At 42.1% G+C, this 22,268-nt stretch overlaps 2 protein-coding genes across 2 annotated transcripts in view; one reads left to right on the top strand and one right to left on the bottom strand.

Moving 5' to 3' along the window:
• Nucleotides 1-1,074, bottom strand: part of QRSL1 (glutaminyl-tRNA amidotransferase subunit QRSL1) — a 43,331-nt gene extending 42,257 nt beyond the window's left edge. The window contains exon 1 of the mRNA XM_088460442.1: nt 949-1,074. Within this exon, the coding sequence (XP_088316568.1) occupies nt 949-972 (24 nt within the window). The 5' untranslated portion in view covers nt 973-1,074. The remainder of the gene's footprint in view (nt 1-948) is intronic.
• The window catches only part of RTN4IP1 (reticulon 4 interacting protein 1), a 46,544-nt gene continuing 25,202 nt past the window's right edge, over nt 927-22,268 (top strand). Inside the window, exons 1-4 of the mRNA XM_088460443.1 lie at nt 927-1,750; nt 15,170-15,321; nt 17,418-17,486; nt 20,911-21,035. Of these exons, the coding sequence (XP_088316569.1) occupies nt 1,480-1,750; nt 15,170-15,321; nt 17,418-17,486; nt 20,911-21,035 (617 nt within the window). The 5' untranslated portion in view covers nt 927-1,479. The remainder of the gene's footprint in view (nt 1,751-15,169; nt 15,322-17,417; nt 17,487-20,910; nt 21,036-22,268) is intronic.

Below are 22,268 nucleotides of genomic sequence, written 5' to 3'. Positions count from 1 at the left end.
GAGAGAGATTGGGCAGTAGTTAGAGTATCAAGATCTCAGGATCAGGTGGTCTTTTAGGAATGGAGGAGACAAAGGCATGCTTGAATGCAGATGGTGCAGTGCCTGATGAGAGGCAAAGATTGAAGTATTGGGCAAGATAGGAACAGGCAACTTGAGAGAGGAAGCGGAGGAGGGGATAAGCAGATGCAACCAATAATTGTGGTCTCCTAGGTATGTGCAGCATGCATACTTACCAACTCTGCTTATAACAAGAGGAATTGAGGAGAGACATATTCATACTTGCCGACTTTCTGGCTGCCTCCTCCGGGAGGGGTAGCCAGGTTGGCGCAGCAGGGGGAGCGATGGCAGCATAGGTGGGCATTGCGGCGTGTTCGCGTCATTGCAGCCCCGCCCTGCTATAAACTGGCATTGTAAAGCAGGGGGTAGGGCTACAATGACGCGATTCAGCGCAAATTGAGTCATCGCCCCCCACCGGACCACCCACTTTTCGCAGGTAAATGGGGGGGGGGGGGGCGGGGGTGTGATTGTGTGGGGGCTTCCCCTGTCTAGAACGGCCGTGAGGCTCCCAAAAATCGGGTGGTGCTCCCGGCCGTTCCAGGTGAGTAGGCAAGTACGCGTTATTAAACCTTCTAAAGAAGGCAAGTGTAAAAGTTGCCAGTGGCAAACAGATTCTACCTATCGTATTATAGAATGTACTTGAAAAATGAAAGCTAGAAGTCTGATTGGCTCATAAGGGCAATTCCTCCATGCGGGCTCAGATTGGTGTTTCATTTATTGAAGGGGGGTTTGAATGTCTTGCTTCACACATTACTCTTTCATATAAACCCACTGCATTCAAACAAGCACTGAGTCCTGACACAGATACCAATTGTAAGCGCGAATTAGATTTACTGCTCATGCACTCTGATACCAAAATAACTATACAGCATTTCCGTTTTGTTCACTCACCTCCCGTAAACTGGTCCCAAGCATAACTTTGCATTCACTAACCTACACTAGGACCACCACAGGACCGTACTATTATCCGGAGCCGACATGTGTTGGTTGGCATATAGTTCACACTTCAAAACAAAGAGGTTTGATTGGGTAATAGACTAGTATAGTACTCTGTCATTGGCCAAAGCGGGAACGAGGCTTGGGACGCGGAATTGGACAGAGGGCAGAGAGAAGACAGGGCACTGGGCAGCAGCAGAGTATAAGGACAAGCCGCAAGGTGATATTGGGCTTTAGACGGACAGAGAGTAGCAGTAAAGTAGTTTGCTGTAGAGCTGGTGAATACAGTGTATGTACTAAACCTAACACATTGTTGCGGAGGCCTTTATATGTAGCTTGGAGCGGGGGCCGACAGGATGGGTGTAGTACACGAGACAGTCTCACTATAAGCTGCATTTATTAGACACTGAGCACAATACGTTTGACAGAAGCCTCATATCATATAGTGTAACACTTTAGAAGGTGTACTGTACAACTGCAACGACAATGATCACTGCGGTGTGCAATAGGTCTTTAATACGGACTGTAGATTTGTGTAAAATACCACTTATTGCATTAATAACTGGTAAATACAGGGAAATTCATTCATCTTCTAAAAGAAATACCGTTATGCCTGCATGGGCGATTGACAAATATGGGAAGAATGATGTTCTACGTTTCAAAGATCATGTGCTATTTCCAATCATCCACTATCCCAATGAAGTAATCATAAAAGTACATGCTGCAAGTGTAAATCCTATAGATGTAAATATGAGAAGTAAGTTGCATGTCATGTCTCCATGTTGATGTTATTTGGTTATGGCACTAATTCATATATAGTTCTGCTAATTATTTTATTGAAAATACTGTTTGGTCATTTGGTATACATTTGCAAATAATACAACTTGCTCTTATCTTTACAACCACAGTCCCCTTACCCAATCCACTTTCACCTACGAAACCAAAACTATTATTCACAACCTTATCTCCTACCTTGATTACTGAAACCTTCTTCTCTCTGACCTACCTCGGCCCTCACTCGCCTGACCCCTCTTCAGTCTTTCCAGTCCGCTACCTGCCTCATTTTCTTCACTTGCCACTCCAACCATCAATGCTTAACCACCCGTGCCCGATGGCTTTGCCATTGATGGCGGATAACCAAAGGTTCTCCATGATCAATAGCACAGAGCCCCACAATGTTTGTTTTTCTCCCTGGCGTTGGGACGCGGAGCTTAGTTCCGTCTCTGATGCAAACTGCCCTGCCCACACCTCTGATTGTCCCACTGCCCAGTGAGTAATAGAGCCGAGATGACCATCAGTGGGTGAAACCATTGATGGTTTCATACAATTGATGTTAACCTCCAATGACCATCAATGGTTAACCCACCGATGGCCATGCCTTTCTAGTTCAACCATGTCTGTCTCCACTGGATCCATATACTATATCAAATAAAATTCAAAGTTCAGTCACTCTCAAAGCCCCAACCCCCCTCTCTATGGGGTAGAGTACTAAACCTTGGAGAGAGATAAAGTGGATGGAGATAAAGTAACTAACCAATCAGTTCCTGACATTTTTCAAAGACAGCCTGTAAAGGGACCGTTAGGAGCTGATTGGTTATTAGTTTATTTCTCTCTAAGGCTTAGTACACCCCCCCATATCTCTAACCTCATCTCTACTCTCACTCACTCCGCTCAGGGTCATTCCACATCAGATAACCCAAAAAATAAAATTAATTGTCCACCAACCATCTCAGATATTTTTTAAATTTTTTTTCGTTAAGAGAGGGTGGCAAAACAACTATTTCTGCCAAATATGTCGACAGACAGTTGATTAAATATTGATTTTTCAATTTATTAAATAATTTACTAATTGCTGCTTCTTTATCCAGTTTATTTGAAGTATCACGGGTGTTTATTAAGGAATCACCACAAAATTTGGACCCCTAAGGTAACTTTTCCTCCTGAATCCAAAAATGCAAACCAAATTACTGTATCTGCCTCATGTTTTGCATTACGGCAAAAACGCACATTTTTCGAATAGAATTAAAACCGCTAGGTTCCATCGAATTAGGGATCCCATTTTTTTGGGGGTGCTTACAAAAGGTATACATTACTACCACACACAAATCAGCAGGGTACTCTGTTTCATAGTGGAGAAAAAATCATCAAGCTGACGCTTGATTACTGGTGTACCCAGGGCCGGCGCTAGGCAGCGCTGCGCCCAGCGCCGTCCTGTGTTGCCGCCCCTCCCCCCTGTGCTTAAATATGTCCTATACCACCGGGCGGGTGGTGGGCGTTTCCTGCGCCCTCCAGGAAACAGTAGCGCTCCGGGCGACGGACCAGCTTGCCCGTGCCTGGAGCCGCTACTGGGTGTACCGCATACATAATTTACACATTGTTAAAAACCATACCAAAAAATTTAACTAAACTGAGGCAATGGGATAAAACTCCCATACAGAAAATGAAACTTATCAGAAATTGATGGGAAGGGTATTCTCTTTAGAGAAACCAAAACTGAAACTTTCCAGAGAAAGAGAGAGGTAGACACAGAAAGATAGTCAATCATGGCAGCTGCTCATTCAAAGTGCACATTTGGCAGTCTTTTAAATACGGACTATCATATTACTTGCTACCCAAAAACCAGTTCGTTATGAAATTCTTAGTGAAACTGTTACTCTAATTTTGGTATGTTTACTACTTTAGTGATGGTGCTAGTGCACAATACAAGAACTTCAAAATCTTTTTGAACTTATGCTTCCATAAGGATGACTTCAACATTCAAGCAGAATGGAATTTTTTTGCCACATCTCATGATAAGAGTCCGTGTGATGGCATTGGAGGGACAGTTAAACGTCTAGTCACATGCACTAGTATGCAAGCAGTGGAAACCCATCATATCTTGACACCTTTGGACCTGTATAGCTGGGCAAATGAAAATGTACATGGCATAAAGTTTTTTTACATGTGAAATACAAGACTGCAAAGCCAAGCTGCATAGCTGTCTAGAAACAGCAAAGACTGTGGCAGGAACACTTTCTCATCACAGATTTCGGCCTATTAGTAATGATGAGCTACACATATATCGATTGTCATCAGACGACATGAAGACAGCAGGAACCACAGTTAGTGTCACTATGACCACAGTCACAAAAAATGTAGACAAAAGTGATCTGCAACCTGGAACATACATAACAGCAGTGTATGATAACATCTGGTACATTGGGTATATCATTCAATGTAATGAGGAGGAACAAGATGTGCTGGTACACTTCGTGAAACGAAACCAATCAACAAATGTGCTGTCCTGGCCTTCAAGAGATAAGTGTATTGTTCCTTTTATTCACGTCCTCTGTGTAACGGAAGTGCCTACTATTCAAGGAAGTACTGGAAGGCAGTATACACTTTCTGCTGCCACTTTAAGGAAAATTACAGACTGTTACAACAAGTTCCAAACAAGGGAAAAATTCGATTGTTGACTCAACTTCAGTTATGGACTCAAGTTATGTTAAATTTCATGGTTTCTTGTGTTAATTATGTATGCGGTACAACAGTAATCGAACATCCACTTCATTATTTTTTTCCTCCATTATTAGAGTACCCTGCTGATTTTTTTTTGGTAGTAATGTTTACCTTTTTTAAGCACCCCAAAAAAATGGGATCCCTAATGTCGATGGAACCTAGCGTTTTTAATTCTATTCGAAAAACGTGCGTTTTTGCCGTGACGCAAAACATGAGGCAGATAAAGTAATTTGGTCTCGTTTTTTGGATTCGGGAGGAAAAGTTACCTTAGGGGTCCAAATTTCATGGTGATTCCTTAATAAACACCCGTGATATTTCAAATAAACTGGATAAAGAAGCCGCGATTAGTAAATAATTTAATAAATTGAAAAATCAATATTTAATAAACTAATTGTCAGACAGTCGAGATTTTTGGCAGAAATAGTTGTCTTGACATCCTCTCTTAACTAACATTTTTTTTGTAGAAATCTGAGATGGGTGATGGACACCCCTGGTTGAACTGACATGACCCCTCAGCCAATGACTGGCTTCTCTTCTCCCTGCACCCACTATTCTATTCCCTACTGTTTTGCACCCTCTATTCTATTCCCTACTGCAGTGGTTCCCAAACTTTCTCTGTGCGTGGCACCCTTATTTTTTCAGATTTTTTTTCACGGTACCCATAAGCCAAGGGTTACACATAGACACATACAGACCAGGTCATGTAATCATACACACATACAGGCAGGGTCACACCTACACACACAGACATACAGTACATACACACAGGCAGGGTCACACAGACATGTATACATACACAGACATGTTCAGACAGACATATACACAGGCTTGGGCACACAGACATACATACATATACATACAGGCAGGGTCACACAGACACATACATACACACATCAGGCTTGCCGACTAAATATACATCTGAAAAATGTTGACATGAAGTAGTACATGTTGTTTTCGGATAAATAAATATTGTTATATAGAGCAGGGGTTGACAAATCCTGGGGGCCAGGTCGCCATGGCGACCAGATTTTGCAGCCTGACTACCAGATTTTGCAGGGAGGTGGAAGAAGACCCTTGTCAGCCCCAGTGCAGATTAGTGTCTGTAGTATTGCAGCGGTAATTTGCATGTGCTGAGAGTCGCCTGTGGTGACTGTTGTGTCTGTCCGTCCTGGCCTGCGCTGGCTTCTGTATGTCCCATCCTGCACTGACTCCTCCTCTCTGTCTCAGGCCTGTGCTGACTCATCCTCCTGAGGGGCTGCTGTCTGTGCTTATCCTCCTGTACATCCCGGCTGTCTGCTGTATCCTAACTTCGGCTGCATAGAGCTCTCCGTTAAGAGGGTCTATGTGTGGCCAGGGATTGTGGAGTGGCTTCAGAGGGATAGTGGTGCGACCATGAGGGGGACGGCACGGCTGCGGAGGATTGGTTTGCTGGTGGGTACCCCCCTTGTTGTGTGGCCATTGGGAGGGGCTAGTTGCTCAGTAATGTGATCGAGGAGGGGGGTGTTTGCCCGGGGGGAAGCTGCACAGCAATCTCGCCGCAGATGGGTGGATTGCCCGGGGGTACCCCCTCAGTAGTGTGGCTGTGGGGGTTGGTTGCCTGGGGGTAGATGCTCAGGAATGTGGCCCCGTGGGAGCTGTGCAGAGCAGTGAGGGGGCCTCCATTTTACTATATCCATTCAGCTGCGTATACTTTGTGAACTAGTATAGTGTGTATAACAGTTGCATAACACACAGCTGTGCTCCTCACTCCTGTAATTTTTTTGGGGGGACGGCGGTCTGGCTCCTAGATTTTAGAAAAAGTTTTCAAGCCCTGATATAGAGGCATCTTTGAATGCAGATTACAAACAAAAAAAAATTTAGTGTCCAAAGTTTTAAAATGTTTTATGATGTATATAATTATTAGATATGTTTATACTGTATTCATAAATTAGACCAAAAAACATTTCAATACTACAGCTTGGGAGAATTGGTTCACACTTATCTCTCCAGCTTCATACACCGGTTTGTTATAAAAGAGGAATTAGATGTCGACCTTTTATCCCTGTCGACCTATTGTATGTCTAACATCTGTTGTCTATCTAGAAATTGTCGACCTTTTTACTGTTTATCTGTTGACTGGAACCCCCATACACACCATTAATATTTTGCTCTCTTATTATAATTTCAATTCAGCCTAAAGATGAAGTTATTAATAAAAATATCCTCAGCTCTATAGAATAATTGTTTAATATGTAACTTGCCTTTTGTGTTGTAGTATGAGTAAAGGTGCCTACACACTATGCGATGTGGTCAAGATGCAATATCGTGTCCGATTTCTCTTGAACTCTCCTCGGCAGTCGTGGGCCCGATTTGGTGTAAAAACTGTCCAAATTGACCCACGATCTATCATGCATCGTGTCTGATGACCAAATTGTGAGATCGTACATGATAAATCGTTAGCTTATCAAACACATCACAATAATTGGCCAGATTTCAAATAAATTTAAATAATGGGTGGGCTCAATTATGAGGTCTATAAAGCAGGATCCATTTTAGGTCTGTGCACTTCTGCTCTGTGACTAGTGAGGCTTGTTGTATACCTGCTGAACACTGTACATTGTTATTGTGCTCTGCTTTGTTTTGCCTGGCTCAACAAAGTGTGTTTTTGCTGCATTCTATCCTGTATTCTGTGCTGATGGATCCCTATCAGTATAGAGTGATGGTTGCCTATGCTGGGGTGAAGGTGATGAAGGAGAGGGCCCAGCATAGGAGGAGAGCATGCTGGACCAAGGAGTGGCTGCTGCAGAGAGAGAGAGTCACTCTCACATGTCCCTGCTGATGGAGAACAGTCTGGACGACTATCGCAACTTCCTGCGGATGGATGGTACCACATTCCAGGAGTTGCTGCGTCTGGTGACCCAGTTTATCCAGAAACAGGACACAAGGCTGCAGAGGGCTATCCCTGCTGAGGAGAGGCTGGTGGCTACCCTGAGGTACCTGGTTACAGGACAGTCACTTGAAGATCTGAAGTTTGGGACCCTCATATCCCCTCAGGCTTTGGGCGTCATCATTCCGGAGACCTGCAAGGCTATTGTCAAAGTGTTGCAGTACCAGTTTTGCAAGGTAAGGAAAAACAACACTACACATTTGTTACTTGTGAAAGAAAAACAAATGTTTATTTCTTATTTATTTATTTTTTCTTGGAAATGTAGATAAGTACTGTATAAACGGGTTAAAACTGTAAAATTTTCTACCAATATGGCTGCGAGTGATAAAACTGTCTTTATGACAACAGTAAAAACATTTGCATTCCAACCATGGAATAAATTACTTGGCAATTTTGTTGTTTAAAGAAAGCTCCTATATGCCTTTATAATGTAAAACTGCATTATCCCCAAATTTTAACAGTCCCAATACCTAGCCTGTTCTATGATATACTGTGGGTCAGATGCCGGATTGAATAGGCCAATACACATATGGCACAAGTACACATTGTGGCCCCGGCTTCCAACAATCTGACCTTGCGCCATGTGTGTATTGACTGTGGGCCTGATTCAGACCCGCTCGCGAGCGCTGAGCGCTCGCAAGCGGGTCGATGTTGCCCAAGTGCGCATGCGCGGGACCCGAATAACGACGGCCAAGCCGTCGTTATGGGTCTCGCACCAAAGGGGGCGTGCTGTTGATGGTGATTGACAGCACGCCCCCTTTGGTGGGCGTGCTGGGGGGGCGTGGCTGCCCAGACGGAGGCGTTCCCATGCCATCCCATCCCAACAATAAAAGTTTAGATGTGGTAAAACCCTGGAATTTCTTCAGCATAACTGTTACGCAGTGCCGTGATGAGCAACTCATAGACCAGACACTGGAATTCGCTTTGTGTTTCAGCACTCATTTGCCGCATGGTTCTGTTTATATGAGTGGTGAAGTTATCTAGGTGGTCTGGGGGCCTTTTTAAAAGCTCTTCTGCCTGTTTAAGAAATGTGGCTGCTGGCACCCTGCTTTGCGTTTTTTTCCCAGGGCGCTTTCTCTTTTACTGGAAAGGTGAGGTAGGTGGTGTAGTTGGTGGTGGGCATTGGGATCTCGACACATCCCCCTCACTGTCAGTAATGATGCTTAAATCAGGCGTAGACACAAATTCCAGTTCTTGTGTCGAAGTCTGTATTGAAAGAAAACATTAAAAAAATAATGTTCATGTTTTAACCATTTTTTTTTTTTTATTCTCTCTAGTTTCCTAATACCGTTGATGAGTGGAAAACCATAGCTGAAGACTTTGAACGGCGTTGGAATTTCCCTAACTGCGGGGGAGCCATTGATGGGAAACATATACGCATCACCCCACCTGCCAACAGCGGATCGTACTATTATAATTACAAAGGGTACTTAAGCATCGTTCTCATGGCGGTGGTGAATGCCAAGTATGAGTTTGTCTTTGTGAATGTTGGCAAGAATGGCCGTGCTTCGGTTGGTGGGTTGTTTAAACAGACGGCATTCTACCAGAGGCTAACCGCCAAAACCCTCAACTTGCCGTTAGTGGAGGAGACGAAGCGCGGCCTAAACTTTGTTTTTGTGGCTGATGAGGCTTTCTCATTACATGAAAATGTGATGAAGCCATATACTCAAAGGTCCTTGACAAGAGAAAGCGACTCTACAACTGTCAACTTTCTCGGACATGCCGGATTGTGGAAAATGCCTTTGGAATCCTCAGTAACCGGTTCTGCATTTTCCACATCAGCATAAACCTGCATGTGGACAAGATAGACTGGGTCGTGTTGGCGTGCTGTGTTCTGCATAACTTTTTATGGCACAAAACAACCCTACAAAGGGCATCAGGCACAGCTATGCCAGAAGACCCAGACCATCCAGAGGAGATTGCCCAGTTAACAGTGGAAGCACCATCAATGCAAGCCACAGGCACTGCATGGGCCAAACAGGTGAGGGAGGAGTATATGGCCTATTTTAATGGGCCGGGTGCAGTGCCATGGCAGGAGGACTGTCTAAGATAATTGACAAAGTGGACAATTATGGGAGGTTAAAAAAGGTGTTTTTGTTTAAAAAAAAAACCGTGGTGTGCATGCAGTGTCTCTACTTACCAAACATGCCTCGGACGGTCCACTGTGACCTTCAGCCGTGTCCTCCACAAGAGACTGACGCTGTGGTTCTTGCTCCATGATGAAAGACATTAGAGGATAGTACCAAAGGGTGGGCCGATACACATCATCAGTAGACGCTCCAGAACGCTTTGACTCCTCCACCTTCTTTCGTTCTTTCTCAAACGCTGTACGGAGATTTTGTATTTTGAGGCGCACCCATTTCACAATGCATCGTGGCAGTATTGTCTTCTGTATTCCACCCAAGCCCTTTTATAGCCCCTTTATGGAGCTATTTTTGTTTTTTCTGTCTTTATCCTTTTATTTTCAGTTTTTTTGTCCTCTTTGACCCCTTTAATTGATTGCTATAGCTATATCCCATTTTTTTCTGTCCAGTATTATTTCCCTACTATCTGGATACATTAGATATTGTCTAACTGTAGATCTATTTGCTTATGTCTATTCTCATTATAATTTCTTGATCGATAATGGTTAATATCTATGAATGTTAAAGGTTTGAATTTACCAAAAAGAGGAGATTAGCCCTACGTTACTTTACTGAATATATAGTCCACATTGTAGCGTTGCAAGAAACGCATTTTATTAAGCAATCTCCCCCTTAATTTTCGAATATTACATACCCCCTTTGCTGCATGTCCAATAGACCTTGTAAAAAAGCTGGAGTAGCCATATTGATCTCTAGCAACTGTAATTTTGATTTGGAAAGACAAATGGCAGATCAGGAAGGGAGATTTTTCATCCTACTTGGGAAACTAAATGATAAACCAGTCACGATCGCATCTGTATATGCCCCGAATACAAAACTGGTTTAATTTATTAGGAAATTTTGCAATACCTTATGATCTTGCTGTTATGGTTCCATCCTAGTAATGGGGGACTTTAATATGGTTTTAGACCCATCAATGGACAGGTCCTCCACACAGCGCAGTAGACGTACTCATGTGACATGTGGTCACTCCCAGATATTACATCCCACAGATCCCCTCCTAGTCCATGTCGCTTAGGAGATCAACTGCTCCAGAAATTAGAAACTATTTCTCAGTCTCTTTCTCTATATTTTGAGACCAACAAGCCTGATGACACCTCCTTATTCACCTTTTGGTGTTCCTTGAAAGCAGTAGTTAGGGGTTCAGCAATCTAGGCAGCGGCACGCCTTCATAAATCAATTCGTTGTCGTCAAGCCGCATTAAAATCTCGTTTGAAAGATTTGGAATCCAGACATAAAAAAATCTCCATCCAATGACATAATATATAGAGAATTTCTCAAAGTCCAGGAAGAATGGAATATCTTAACCTTACAGGACATCCATAAAACGCTCTTTAAATTGAAGCAAAACTTTTATGTGCAGGGTGGCAGGGCAGGGAGAATGCTCGCGAGGAAACTTAGAGGAAAATTGGCAAAGGAAAGAATCAGAGTAATTACTAATTTGAAGGGAATTAAAGTATCCGACCCATCAGAGGTCGCCGACGCTTTTGCAGAGTATTATTGTAAACTGTATAACTTAGCTGATGAACCTCTACTCCCACTACCTAACACCGAAAAATTGTAACAGTTTCTTAATATTAATTTGCCCTCATTAGATGCAATATCCCTAAGCTCTTTCGAGCACCCGTGGACCCCAGAAGAAATAGCGATAGTCATAGACTCTCTTCCTGTAGAGAAGGCTCCTGGTCCTGATGGATACATCAATAAGTTTTTAAAGATACTCTGACAACAATATTAGTGCAGGTGTTTAATGAAGCTTCAACATGTGGCTCATTTCCCAGGGAAATGTTAGAAGCTCGGATAGTAGCATTCCCAAAACCTGGGAAAAACCCCTCTTTGTTAGCAAATTATCGTCCGATCAATTTACTTAACACAGATGTTAGAATTATATGCCAAACTCATTGCAAATAGACTCAGTCCCATACTTCCATCTCTTATCCATCAGGACCAGGTCGGATTTGTCCAGGGTAGACAATCTCCAGATAATACTAGGAGAGTTATTAATATTGTCGATGCTTTTTAAGCTTCAGATGAACCACTTTTGTTATTATCGTTGGATGCTGAAAATGCATTCGACAGACTGCATTGGGGCTATCTCAATGCAGTCCTTCGTAGGTTCGGGATGGTGGTAGGGCTCTCACTTCTATATTAGCACTATACTCTAATCCGTCAGCTAGAGTTTTCACGAATGGTCTGCTATCATCTGTGTTTCAGATTTATAACGGTACCCGCCAAGGCTGCCCTTTTTCGCCCTTAGTGTTCGCTCTCGCAATAGAACCCCTGGCGAAACTGTCAGAACACGTCCGTCTATCCGAAGTCCTGTACTATATGGGATCTCTCACAAAATTTGTTTATTCGCAGATGATGTCCTCCTGACCCTCACAGACCCACTTTCATCACTTCCGCACCTATATGATGTTTTGGAGGAATAGTCTAATGTTTCTTATTATAAGCTAAATAGTTCAAAATTTTTCTTCTGATCTTTTACAGTCTCTTCTAGCAGAATATTCCTATGAGTGGCAGGATAGGAGCCTTGAATATCTGGGGATTCAACTTACCCCACAATTTCGAATCTGATTATGTGTAATTATCCCCCTCTTCTGAGAAAGATCTCTCTTCTGCTCTCTGATTGGATGATGCAGAATGTCTCATGGCTGGGTCGTATTGCTGCACTGAAGATGGTCCTCCTTCCTAAATTAATATATCTATTTAGAACGATCCCCATAATGGTCCCGTGCTATCTTTTGAGGAAATTTCACACCACTTTTCTTAAATATATATGGTGAGGCAAGAAACCTAGGTTAGTGGGTAGAACGATGTCTCTCCCTAAACAGGACGACGGACTGGCATTTCCAGACCTTCACAACTATCAACTAGCTAGTTTATTATCTCAGATCCAGCGCGTGGTTTACTACTGAACATCCTAAAATGTGGGTCCTTTTGGAACGAGGAATGGTATCTCCATTCCCTCTGACTGACACCCTATGGTTGCCACCTACTATTAATTTACAATCTATTGTGCGTTCATCTGTGGTTATAGCTTCCCGCAAAGCCTGCCTAGAATTTGTCTCTAGATCTGAAGAGGTTTCTCTCCCTTCCACTGACTTATCATTGGCAGGATTGACGCACCTGATACCAAATTTAAAATTTGATCTCTGGATAGCCAGGGGAGTGCTCTCCTTTAATGAGGTAACTTCGACTGGCACTTTATCATCTTTCAGCCAGATCCAAATGCAATACTCCCTTCCTCATAGAGAATTTTACAAATACCTCCAACTAAGACACTGGCTATTTAGTATCACTTAATCCCCCCATGCTATGTCAACTCTGCCCCGCTATATTAGGGACAAGCTCCTTACAGCAGATGGTAAGGGTAGCATTTCGTAGTGGTATTCCCTTTTGATTGAATCTATGAAGCCGCAAAAAATATCTGCCTTAGCGAAGTGGGAGGCTGACTTACCTTGCTGTCTCTAGGAAGATGAGTGGAATTTTGTCTTCAAGACATGTTTTCGTTTGTCCAGGTGTACTTCCCATACAGAACACTTTTATAAACTTCTCCACCGTCTATATTTAACACCAACTTTGCTGCATGCGATATGGCCTTCCACATCCAATTCATGTTGGCGTAATTGTGGTCATGTTGGCTCCCTACTCCATGTCTTTTGGTCCTGTCCAGCGCTGTCCGGCCTTTGGACCTGTTTTTTTCATTGATTTCTATATGAAATCAATTAAATCTTCATACCCACATAACTCCACATCCTCTAATAGCTATATTCCATGTATATCGAGGACATATGTCCAATCACGTCCATTATGTTATGGGACATGTTCTCATAACAACTAAACTTCTTATAGCCCAACACTGGCGAACATATTATGTTCCTAGTATAGAGGTAGTTGAAACCAAAGTTCAGAGCAATTATGAATTTGAAGTAGCAGGATCCTTGTATCCATTTTCGCCCTCTAACCCCTATATAAGATGGTTTGGGTGGAGTGAGTACTGGGTGACAAAATTATCCAACATTTGATGCTGTTGTTGGATTCTCTATATTTTATGACCCCATAGCTTTCAATGCAATCTCCTCTTGTGTATATGTATTGGTATTTATATGTATGTATGTATTTGTATTTTACTAAGTTTAAAATAGTCTACATTGTTTATTTTGAATACAATTTATGTACCCTCTGTACCCTTTTTCTATCTTCAATGTTCCTTTTCTTATTCTAACCCCCAATTTTTTTTTTGTTTTGTTTTTCTTCTTTTATTTTGTTGTTGTGTTTTTATCTACTTTATTTTATATTTTGTATCTAATTTTTTAAAAACATTATCAATAAAAATTAATATTGAAAAAATGTTTATAAATATATATAATTAGTTTTAGTTATACATTTTTAAAAGTTGTTCTTTTGGTTTGGTTCTGTTCTTATGGTGTTTTAAGTAATTTTAATCCTGATTGCATTTGACAATACATTTTAAAAATTCTGTCATTTATTTTATTCTATTCCAAATATAATTTAAATATATAATATATACATGCATTATACACATAGTTGGTCAGTGGGTGATGCATTATACAAATGGTGGTCAGTGGGTGGGTGGTCAATGCATAATACACATAGGTGGTCAGTGGGCGATGCATTATACACATGGTGGTCAGTGGGTGATGCATTATACACATGGTGGTCAGTGGGTGATGCATTATACACATGGTGGTCAGTGGGTGATGCATTATACACATGGTGGTCAATGAATGGGCAATGCATTATACACATGGTGGTCAGTGGGTGATGCATTATACACATAGTGGTCAGTGGGTGATGCATTATACACACGGTGGTCAGTGGGTGGGTGGGCGATGCATTATACACATAGGTGGTCACATTGGTGGACATTGGGTCAGGCATATCATTGGTGGACAGGGTCTGCATATACATTGCTGCTCAGCAGTACTAGTACAAATATACTCACCAAATTAGGGCAGGTTGCGCGATCAGGTGTGCAGAACAGGGAATCGCGTCCGTCTCATCCAATTCACGATGCTGCACAAATGGAGACTGGACGTGTACAGGGGTATGTCAGTCAAGTGACGGAATGGACGATAGATCGTGCGTACAAACACACGTACGATCCGCACCACATTGTGACCAAGATTGGAAAATCTTGCCTGCAGCAGGCAAAATCTCATGATGCGATGTACGACTAGCGGGTACGCGCATCAGAATTGTGATCGTGAGTGGGCACTCACGATTTGGACATATTTTACATGATTCGTCATCCCGAGGCGTCGAAATTGGCAGAATCGTGTAAAAAATCGCCGAGTGTGTAGGCACCTTAAGATCCTCTATTCCCTCCTTTTGTTTGTTCCTCTCATCTTCTTTCCCTTCTCTTTAATATTTTAAATAAGTTTAACAAATGTGTGAACATTGACACATTGATAATGTTGCTTTGTGTTATATAATGATGAATAATATTTTACTTTATTGAATAATTTTGAGTTGATTGTATATGTCAATTCAAGATAAAGTTAGAAAAAAACATTTATGTTCTGGAACTCTGAATTGCTTTTTAATGTTGGCCTCAGTAATGCACCATTATGTCCCTTTCTAGATGGTTATGGAGCAGCTAGTTTGAATATGACCCGTGATCCTCTCCAAATAAAGACGACTGGCAGTGAATTTCCTATGATTCTGGGCAGAGATGTTTCAGGAATTGTTATGGAATGTGGACTCAGTGTTCAATACTTTAAGCCTGGAGATCAGGTAAGTATTTGGAAGAACAAAGCAAAGCATATATAAAACTTATATAATTTCTATATTTAACATGGTTAAAACACTGTTTTCCCTTTTAGTGAAGTTGGGTATATTTCATACACCTGTGGATTACTATAGTTTTTAGTTTTGTTTCTGTTTGTTTTAACTTCTACCTAAACACTGTATATTATCACAATACTACCATTAAGTTCGAACTTTACTGAAAATATATATTTACAGTGATTCCAAGCATGGTAAAGTTACAGCTACAATATATTTGAACCTAACCTACCCAGTGCATCATTCTTAATGCTATTTCCATTGATAAGTGATGGAGTAATGAGGTTATTTATCATTCTCATTTGGGACAGTTTCTCTGATAGTCATCTGTCCTGGGGAATGACAGAACCTGTTCTTTATGAACTGATTGCAGCCGCAAAGGATCCACTGCCTGGTTCTGTTTCAGCAATACACAAGCATACAAGAAGGAGTGGCAATCAGATAGCCTTCTACATAGGGAAGAGCTGCTAAAACCATCTCCGATGCCGTTAGATATTAAGGGGTCTATTTACTAAGCAGCGTTAGGAGACAGAGTGAAAAGTGATAAGTCAGTGATAAGGTGCCAGCCAATCAGCTCCCAACTGCCATCGCACAGGCTGTGTTTGAAAAATGACAGTTGGGAGTTGATTGACTGGCACCTTATCACTTTCTTATCACTTTTCACTCTGTCTCCTAAAGGTGGGTACACACCTGACAGATATATCTGCAGATGATGGTCGTTCATACACACTGAACATCCATCATCTGCTGCTGCAGCGGGTCAAGCCTGACTAGGCATGGCCACGCCCCCTTTGGGGAACAAAACAAACCCATTTCTGACGCGGCGCTAGGGAGGGGGGCGCTGTGCCCCTCAGCCCAGCGCACGCATGATCGCTCCCCCCCCATGGGCTTAGGAGACTGCTCGGGCTGCTGCTTTAGCAGCCTCGGACAGTCTCCCAGTACAGCCCAGCACACAGCAGCGTGTGCTGGGCTGCTGTGGATGGGGAGCTGTGCCGGACCCGGGTATGTAGTACCCGCTCGCGACTCCCCCCCATCCCCCCCCCCCCGCCCCCCCCCACCTAATAGGTCTATTTCCTAAGCAGTGTTAGGAGACAAAGTGATAAGGTGCCAGCCAATCAGCTTCCAACTGTCATTTTTCAAACACAGCCTGTGACATGACAGTTGGGAGCTGATTGGCTGGCACCTTATCACTTTCTTATAACTTTTCACTCTGTCTCCTAAAACTGCTTAGTAAATACACCCCTTAGACTGCAGATCTCATACAGAATTATTCTGTGGTAAATGGATTTAACTGATAAGATACCTGCGATATCTCCTGTGGTATATAGCTCTGCAACTTAAATGCGAGACATTATTAGGAAATAGCCGTTCCCATGTGAATATCAGGCAACAAAAGTTTCATAAACAGGCTCACAAGTCTCACCACAGTTACACCATGAACACTTCATGGCTTTCATGGTTATCATGCACCCAATTGCTTTTCTTGAGCGTATTTACTATGCTATGATATAAGCAATAGATGGTCATGCTCTGTTAAACAGTAAAATGCATTTACATGCTGTCCTAGGCTGGTTTTTGATGTATGAATGACCCATGTTGTTATTTTGTTATAAAACAGCATTCCCCATAGTAGGGTTATCTATAAGAGATTGCATATTGTAATAAGACTGATTGACATGGCATCCTATAGCATTACTCTCTAACTAATATATATTAGTTATATGAAAAGTAGGGATGTGCAGGCTCGGACTAGTTCAGATTTTCCCGCCAAATTCAGATGGATCAAAGTCCATGAAAGATAATGTTTTTTCATGAAAGATGACGTTTGACTCTTTCTGAGACCCGATTTTTGCTGGGAAAAATCTGAATTTGGCGGGAAAATCCGAACTAATCTGAGCCTGCACATCCCTAATTACAAGACACAAATACATCAATACAGTATGTCACTGATGAGTAATATATAATGATGTTCATGTGTAGAGCTTAGAGGCTTACATGGGATTTACTTTCTGTGTGCGTTACCTATTATTTGCTGCCATTGACAGGTGTGGGCAGCAGTTCCTCCATGGAAGCAAGGCACATTTGCAGAGTTTGTCGTTGCAAGTGCTAATGAGGTAAATGCTACATATCACATATTTAAAAATATAATGTTTATAGCACTTTTTTGTACTTTATTCTTTCCACTTTGTCTTATTCTAACATCAACATGCCATATCAGACATATAGGTCTCCAGAGCACCCAATGTAAAGACAAGAAGAAGAAATGGTCATTCCTTAGGGAGCACTAACAGTGCATGTTTTCCAGGTCTCCTCGCAGCATCACACGTGAAATTATTAGCTCCTCTTATGGATCTTTTCAAATGTGTCAGCCAGTAATTGAGTTAGCATTGTGTTTGCTCTGCGATCGCTCATGCAGATACAAAGCCATCGCAGAGTGAGTGATGTCAGGTCAGCATTTTGGGGTGGTGACAGGGGTGTGGTCGGAGAAACGCAGGCGTGCCTGTCCGTTTCAACGCCGCTACTTGGGCATGCATAAATTAACCACTGCGACGGCATACACAGCTTGTGTACTTACTGCGTGCGATGAGTTTAGCAATTTAAGGTTACTTGATCTTCCCGATGTATGCGCAGGATTGTAAGGTATTACGGATGTGAGATAGCGGTGGGGGGGGGGGGGCGCGTCTCTATGCTGGCTGTGCGACTGCATTGCGATAGCATTCATTAGCATATTTTCGCAGCAGATCTGCGTGCGTAATCTCGGTTTTGCAGTCCCTAATTACTAAGCCTTTGAAAGTGATACAGTGGATGGAGATAAAGTATCAACCAATCAGCTCCTGACTGTAAAGTGACAGGAGCTGATTGGTTGGTACTTTCTCTCTGTCCACTTTATCTCTCTCCAAGACTTAGTACATAGACCCCATAGTGGGATAAGCTATTTGAGGATGTTGAAGGTGGAGGAGAGTGGTATTCAAACAAGGTTAGTGGTTTTGGAGAGGTCCTGCCAACACGCATGTGATAAGGTTACGATAAGGGAGGGTATCTGGAGAAGTGCAGGAGGTGACTGGAGGAATATTTAGGTCAGAAAAATAGGTGTCACAGGAGTTATAGGCTAGTCTTAGCACTTTGAAGTTTTTTCTAAAGCAGCATTTCTTAGCTCCAGTTCTCGCTTGCCTCCAACGTCCCATATGTTGAGATTATTTCTGTCCGTGCACACAGGTGTAATCTTCACTGACCCAGCCAAGCCATGATTAGACAAATACTGAAAATAAAAGCTATGGGGGATGCGTGATGACTGGTGTTAAAAATCACTGTTAATCTTTTTTTTTTTTTTTTTTATACGTATTGATTTACAAAGAGGAATAACCAGATGAGGCAGGACGGGAAGTATAAAAGGTTCTGGTAGCAGCATTCATGAGTGTAGCAGGTGGTGGCAGTCTTAATATTTACAGATCATAAGGAAAGCATTTGCAGTAGTGAGTGTGGGTATCAATAGCTTAGTAACAGCTATGTAAGAAAAGGAATATTGTTCGGCAGGTGGAAGTGGCATGGTTTGGAGATTTTCTGAATGTGATGAATAATGGAGAGTCAGAGATGACACAGAAATATGTAGAACAAGAATGCTTTTACATGATAGACAAATAGGGCAGAGGTTGGGAAGATGATGAGGACAATATAATCCATACAGTTTTCCTATGTTTAAGTTGCATTTAAGGCTTCCATGAGCAGATTATTGAAAGGGGGGCGAGAATAGCAAAAATCCCGCACCTGCAAGGTTTTCCTGCACATGCGGGATATTTGCTATTCAATTAGGTGCAGGTTTTTTTCTATTTTGAGCGCCGGGAGTTTTATTTTCACGCACCTCCAAAACAAGTCTGATTTTTTTTTTTTTTCCTAAAATCGTTAATTTTAGGAATTGAATATGCCCCTTTGACTAATAGTGTTATACTGTATACAGCTTTAACCAAAAGGTAGTTAGTCTTCAAGTGATATTGGAGCCCATATGTGGATATTTGTTTACCAAGAGAGGTAGGGCACATTGCTGAGGATTAAAAATAAGATTGTTTGTCTTGAATAAGGAAAAAAATAATTGACTGCAGATCAAGAGCAATGGCCAGTTTTACCTACAGTATATTTGTCTGCTTTAAGAGCTCACCAGTCTTGCTTGTTCTAATTATTTTATTTGGAGTTTCCAAAGATTATTTCATTTTTCTCACTACCCTATCAGTTGAAGGGCCACTAAATTGAAACTGTACAGATATGAATCATGAAAGTGTACATTAACACTGTATAACCACCTACTGCTACATGCATCTGTTTCACAGGGTCCTCGAGGGTCATGGTGGGTCAGTCAAAAGTCACAAACCAACTCACTGCCATTTTAAAGTGGCATATATTTTTATGCACAAGAGCCGCATTGCCTATGTGCAGATCTGGTCCTGTGACATTGTTTGCAGTGCAGTTGGGGGTAGCCACAGGGAGCGTTACAGAAACGAGGGCGTGTTGACCCCGTTTTCTGGAAGTGCCGAAATCAGAGGCTGTTTCCTTGGCAGTGTGATTTTGCGTGACATCCTGAGTAACCGGAGGGTTACTCAGATGTCCATATTCACACAGTTGATCAGATGCTGCATCTCCGGACACAGCAGCGGATCAGAGAAGCCGGCAGTGGGCATCTTATTTTACCACCTGCGTCTTCTGCATATTGCCTGTACCATAAATCCCTGAATCGAGCCATGTGTCTTAATGGGATGTGATACAGGCCAATAAAGGCTAAGAATAAATAATTAGTTTTACTGTGACATCATAGGCCCTAGTTATGCTCCTGATTATAAAGCAACCAATACCCAAAGTACATTTCTGTGACATCATAGGCACTAGTTATGCTCCTGATCATAAAGCAACCAATACCCAAAGTACATTTCTGTGACATCATAGGCACTAGTTATGCTCCTGACTATAAAGCAACCAATACCCAAAGTATATTTCTGTGACATCATAGGCCCTAGTTATGCTCCTGATTATAAAGCAACCAATACCCAAAGTTCATTTCTGTGACGACATAGGCACTAGTTATGCTCCTGACTATAAAGCAACCAATACCCAAAGTACATTTCTGTGACGACATAGGCACTAGTTATGCTCCTGATTATAAAGCAACCAATACCCAAAGTATATTTCTGTGACATCATAGGCCCTAGTTATGCTCCTGATTATAAAGCAACCAATACCCAAAGTACATTTCTGTGACGACATAGGCCCTAGTTCTGCTCCTGATTATAAAGCAACCAATACCCAAAGTACATTTCTGTGACATCATAGAGAGCATAGTGGATTTTCCTAATTTAATATATACATACCAATACATTTATATTATTTGTAACCAGAATACAAAGCCTTTGCAATATATAAATGTAAAATAGTGACTTTAGTTTCTCCTTAAGGAGTACTTTGTGAATAACAACTATACTCCCTGTCATCAAGCTTCAGTGTATGGCTCATTGTTCTAGTATTATAACTTTGTGGTGTTTGATTACTGTTTAGATATCCATGAAGCCAAAGTCACTTAGTCATACAGAAGCAGCATCTTTGCCCTATGTTGCTCTCACGGCATGGGCAGCTCTCGTTAACAGCTGTGGTTTGAAAAAGGAAACATGTCCAGAAAAACGGTAAATGTTCTTTACTACTTCTGCTTTGAGCATGTAGACTTCTGTTGTTAAATATAATAGAAAAACCGTTGACATTGGCACTCACTGTGCAACCTAAATGATGGATTGCAGCTGCCAAGGAAAGAAGATTGCACAATTTCTCCGAAAAATATTACAAATATTTTTGTAGATAGATAGAAAAATATCACATTTATTAATATCTATCTCACTTAGGACCTCATTCAGACCCAGTCGCGAGCGCTGAGCGCTCGCAACTGGGTCGATGTTAAGGCCCTGCGCACACACAGCGGCCGCACTGCGCGTATGCAAGCCCCGGAGCAAGAAAGAAACTCTCTCGCTCCGGAGCTCACTACAAAAGGGCCGGCTGTCGATGTTGATCGACAGCTCGGCCCATTTTGTAGGCGGGGCGGGGGGGTGGCTACACAACTTAGGCGTTCCCAAGCGAACACCTACCGTTTTGTGGGTGGCCACACTGACATCAGCAGTGATGTCAGTGGGGAGCTTCCTGCTCGATCAGAGCAGGAAGCTCCCTGGGGCTTGCGGTTGCCGAGACCCAACCTTAGGGTCTCGTCGCAAGCCCCGATGGTCGCGATGGTCTTGACCATCGCGACCATCAACCTGGTCGGTCGCTAAGCTGTGGGTGGTAACCCACAGCTTAGCTAACGACCAGGAGGCTGCACTTAAAAATAGAAGCGGCTGCCCTCATTCAGAGAGAGCGATCTCTTCTTGCGACCGCCTTTGAATGAGGGTCTTAATGCTTTAGGTCTATTATGAGCTAGATGTATAGTGTTCAAGATATGGACTATAAATATAATACGGTCCTTGTACATCAGTATTGGAAAATTAAGCTGTAAATTAAGTCTTTGCCTACAAAACATAATAGGCAGATTTAAATACAAAAATCATCAGTCCCCAGTAATACATTGTGTGTTCACTGCTGCTAATTTCTACTTCTCTGTTCTCGTAAATGCATAAACATTAGATTCCCCTTAACGAGTCGAATTAAATAAAAATATTGTGGGTTAGCATCTTATTTTGTTTTTGTGGTTATAACAAAACACTGCATTACATTGATAGGCTGATCATTTTTTAAAAAAGAGAATAGTTTGTTTGTGGCAATTTTAATGGCAAGTTCAGTTTGTTTACATGATTTTTTTTTTCTTGTCCTTTGCAGTAAATTTGGATCATTTGCTTAATTAGAAACACAAAATATTAAAAACACTTGTAATTTGC

The sequence above is a fragment of the Taudactylus pleione genome, unplaced genomic scaffold (genome assembly GCF_031769625.1).
Source record: "Taudactylus pleione unplaced genomic scaffold, aTauple2 ptg000046l, whole genome shotgun sequence".
Taxonomy (NCBI): Eukaryota; Metazoa; Chordata; class Amphibia; order Anura; family Myobatrachidae; genus Taudactylus; species Taudactylus pleione.
This window is presented reverse-complemented; position numbering and strand designations above follow the sequence as displayed.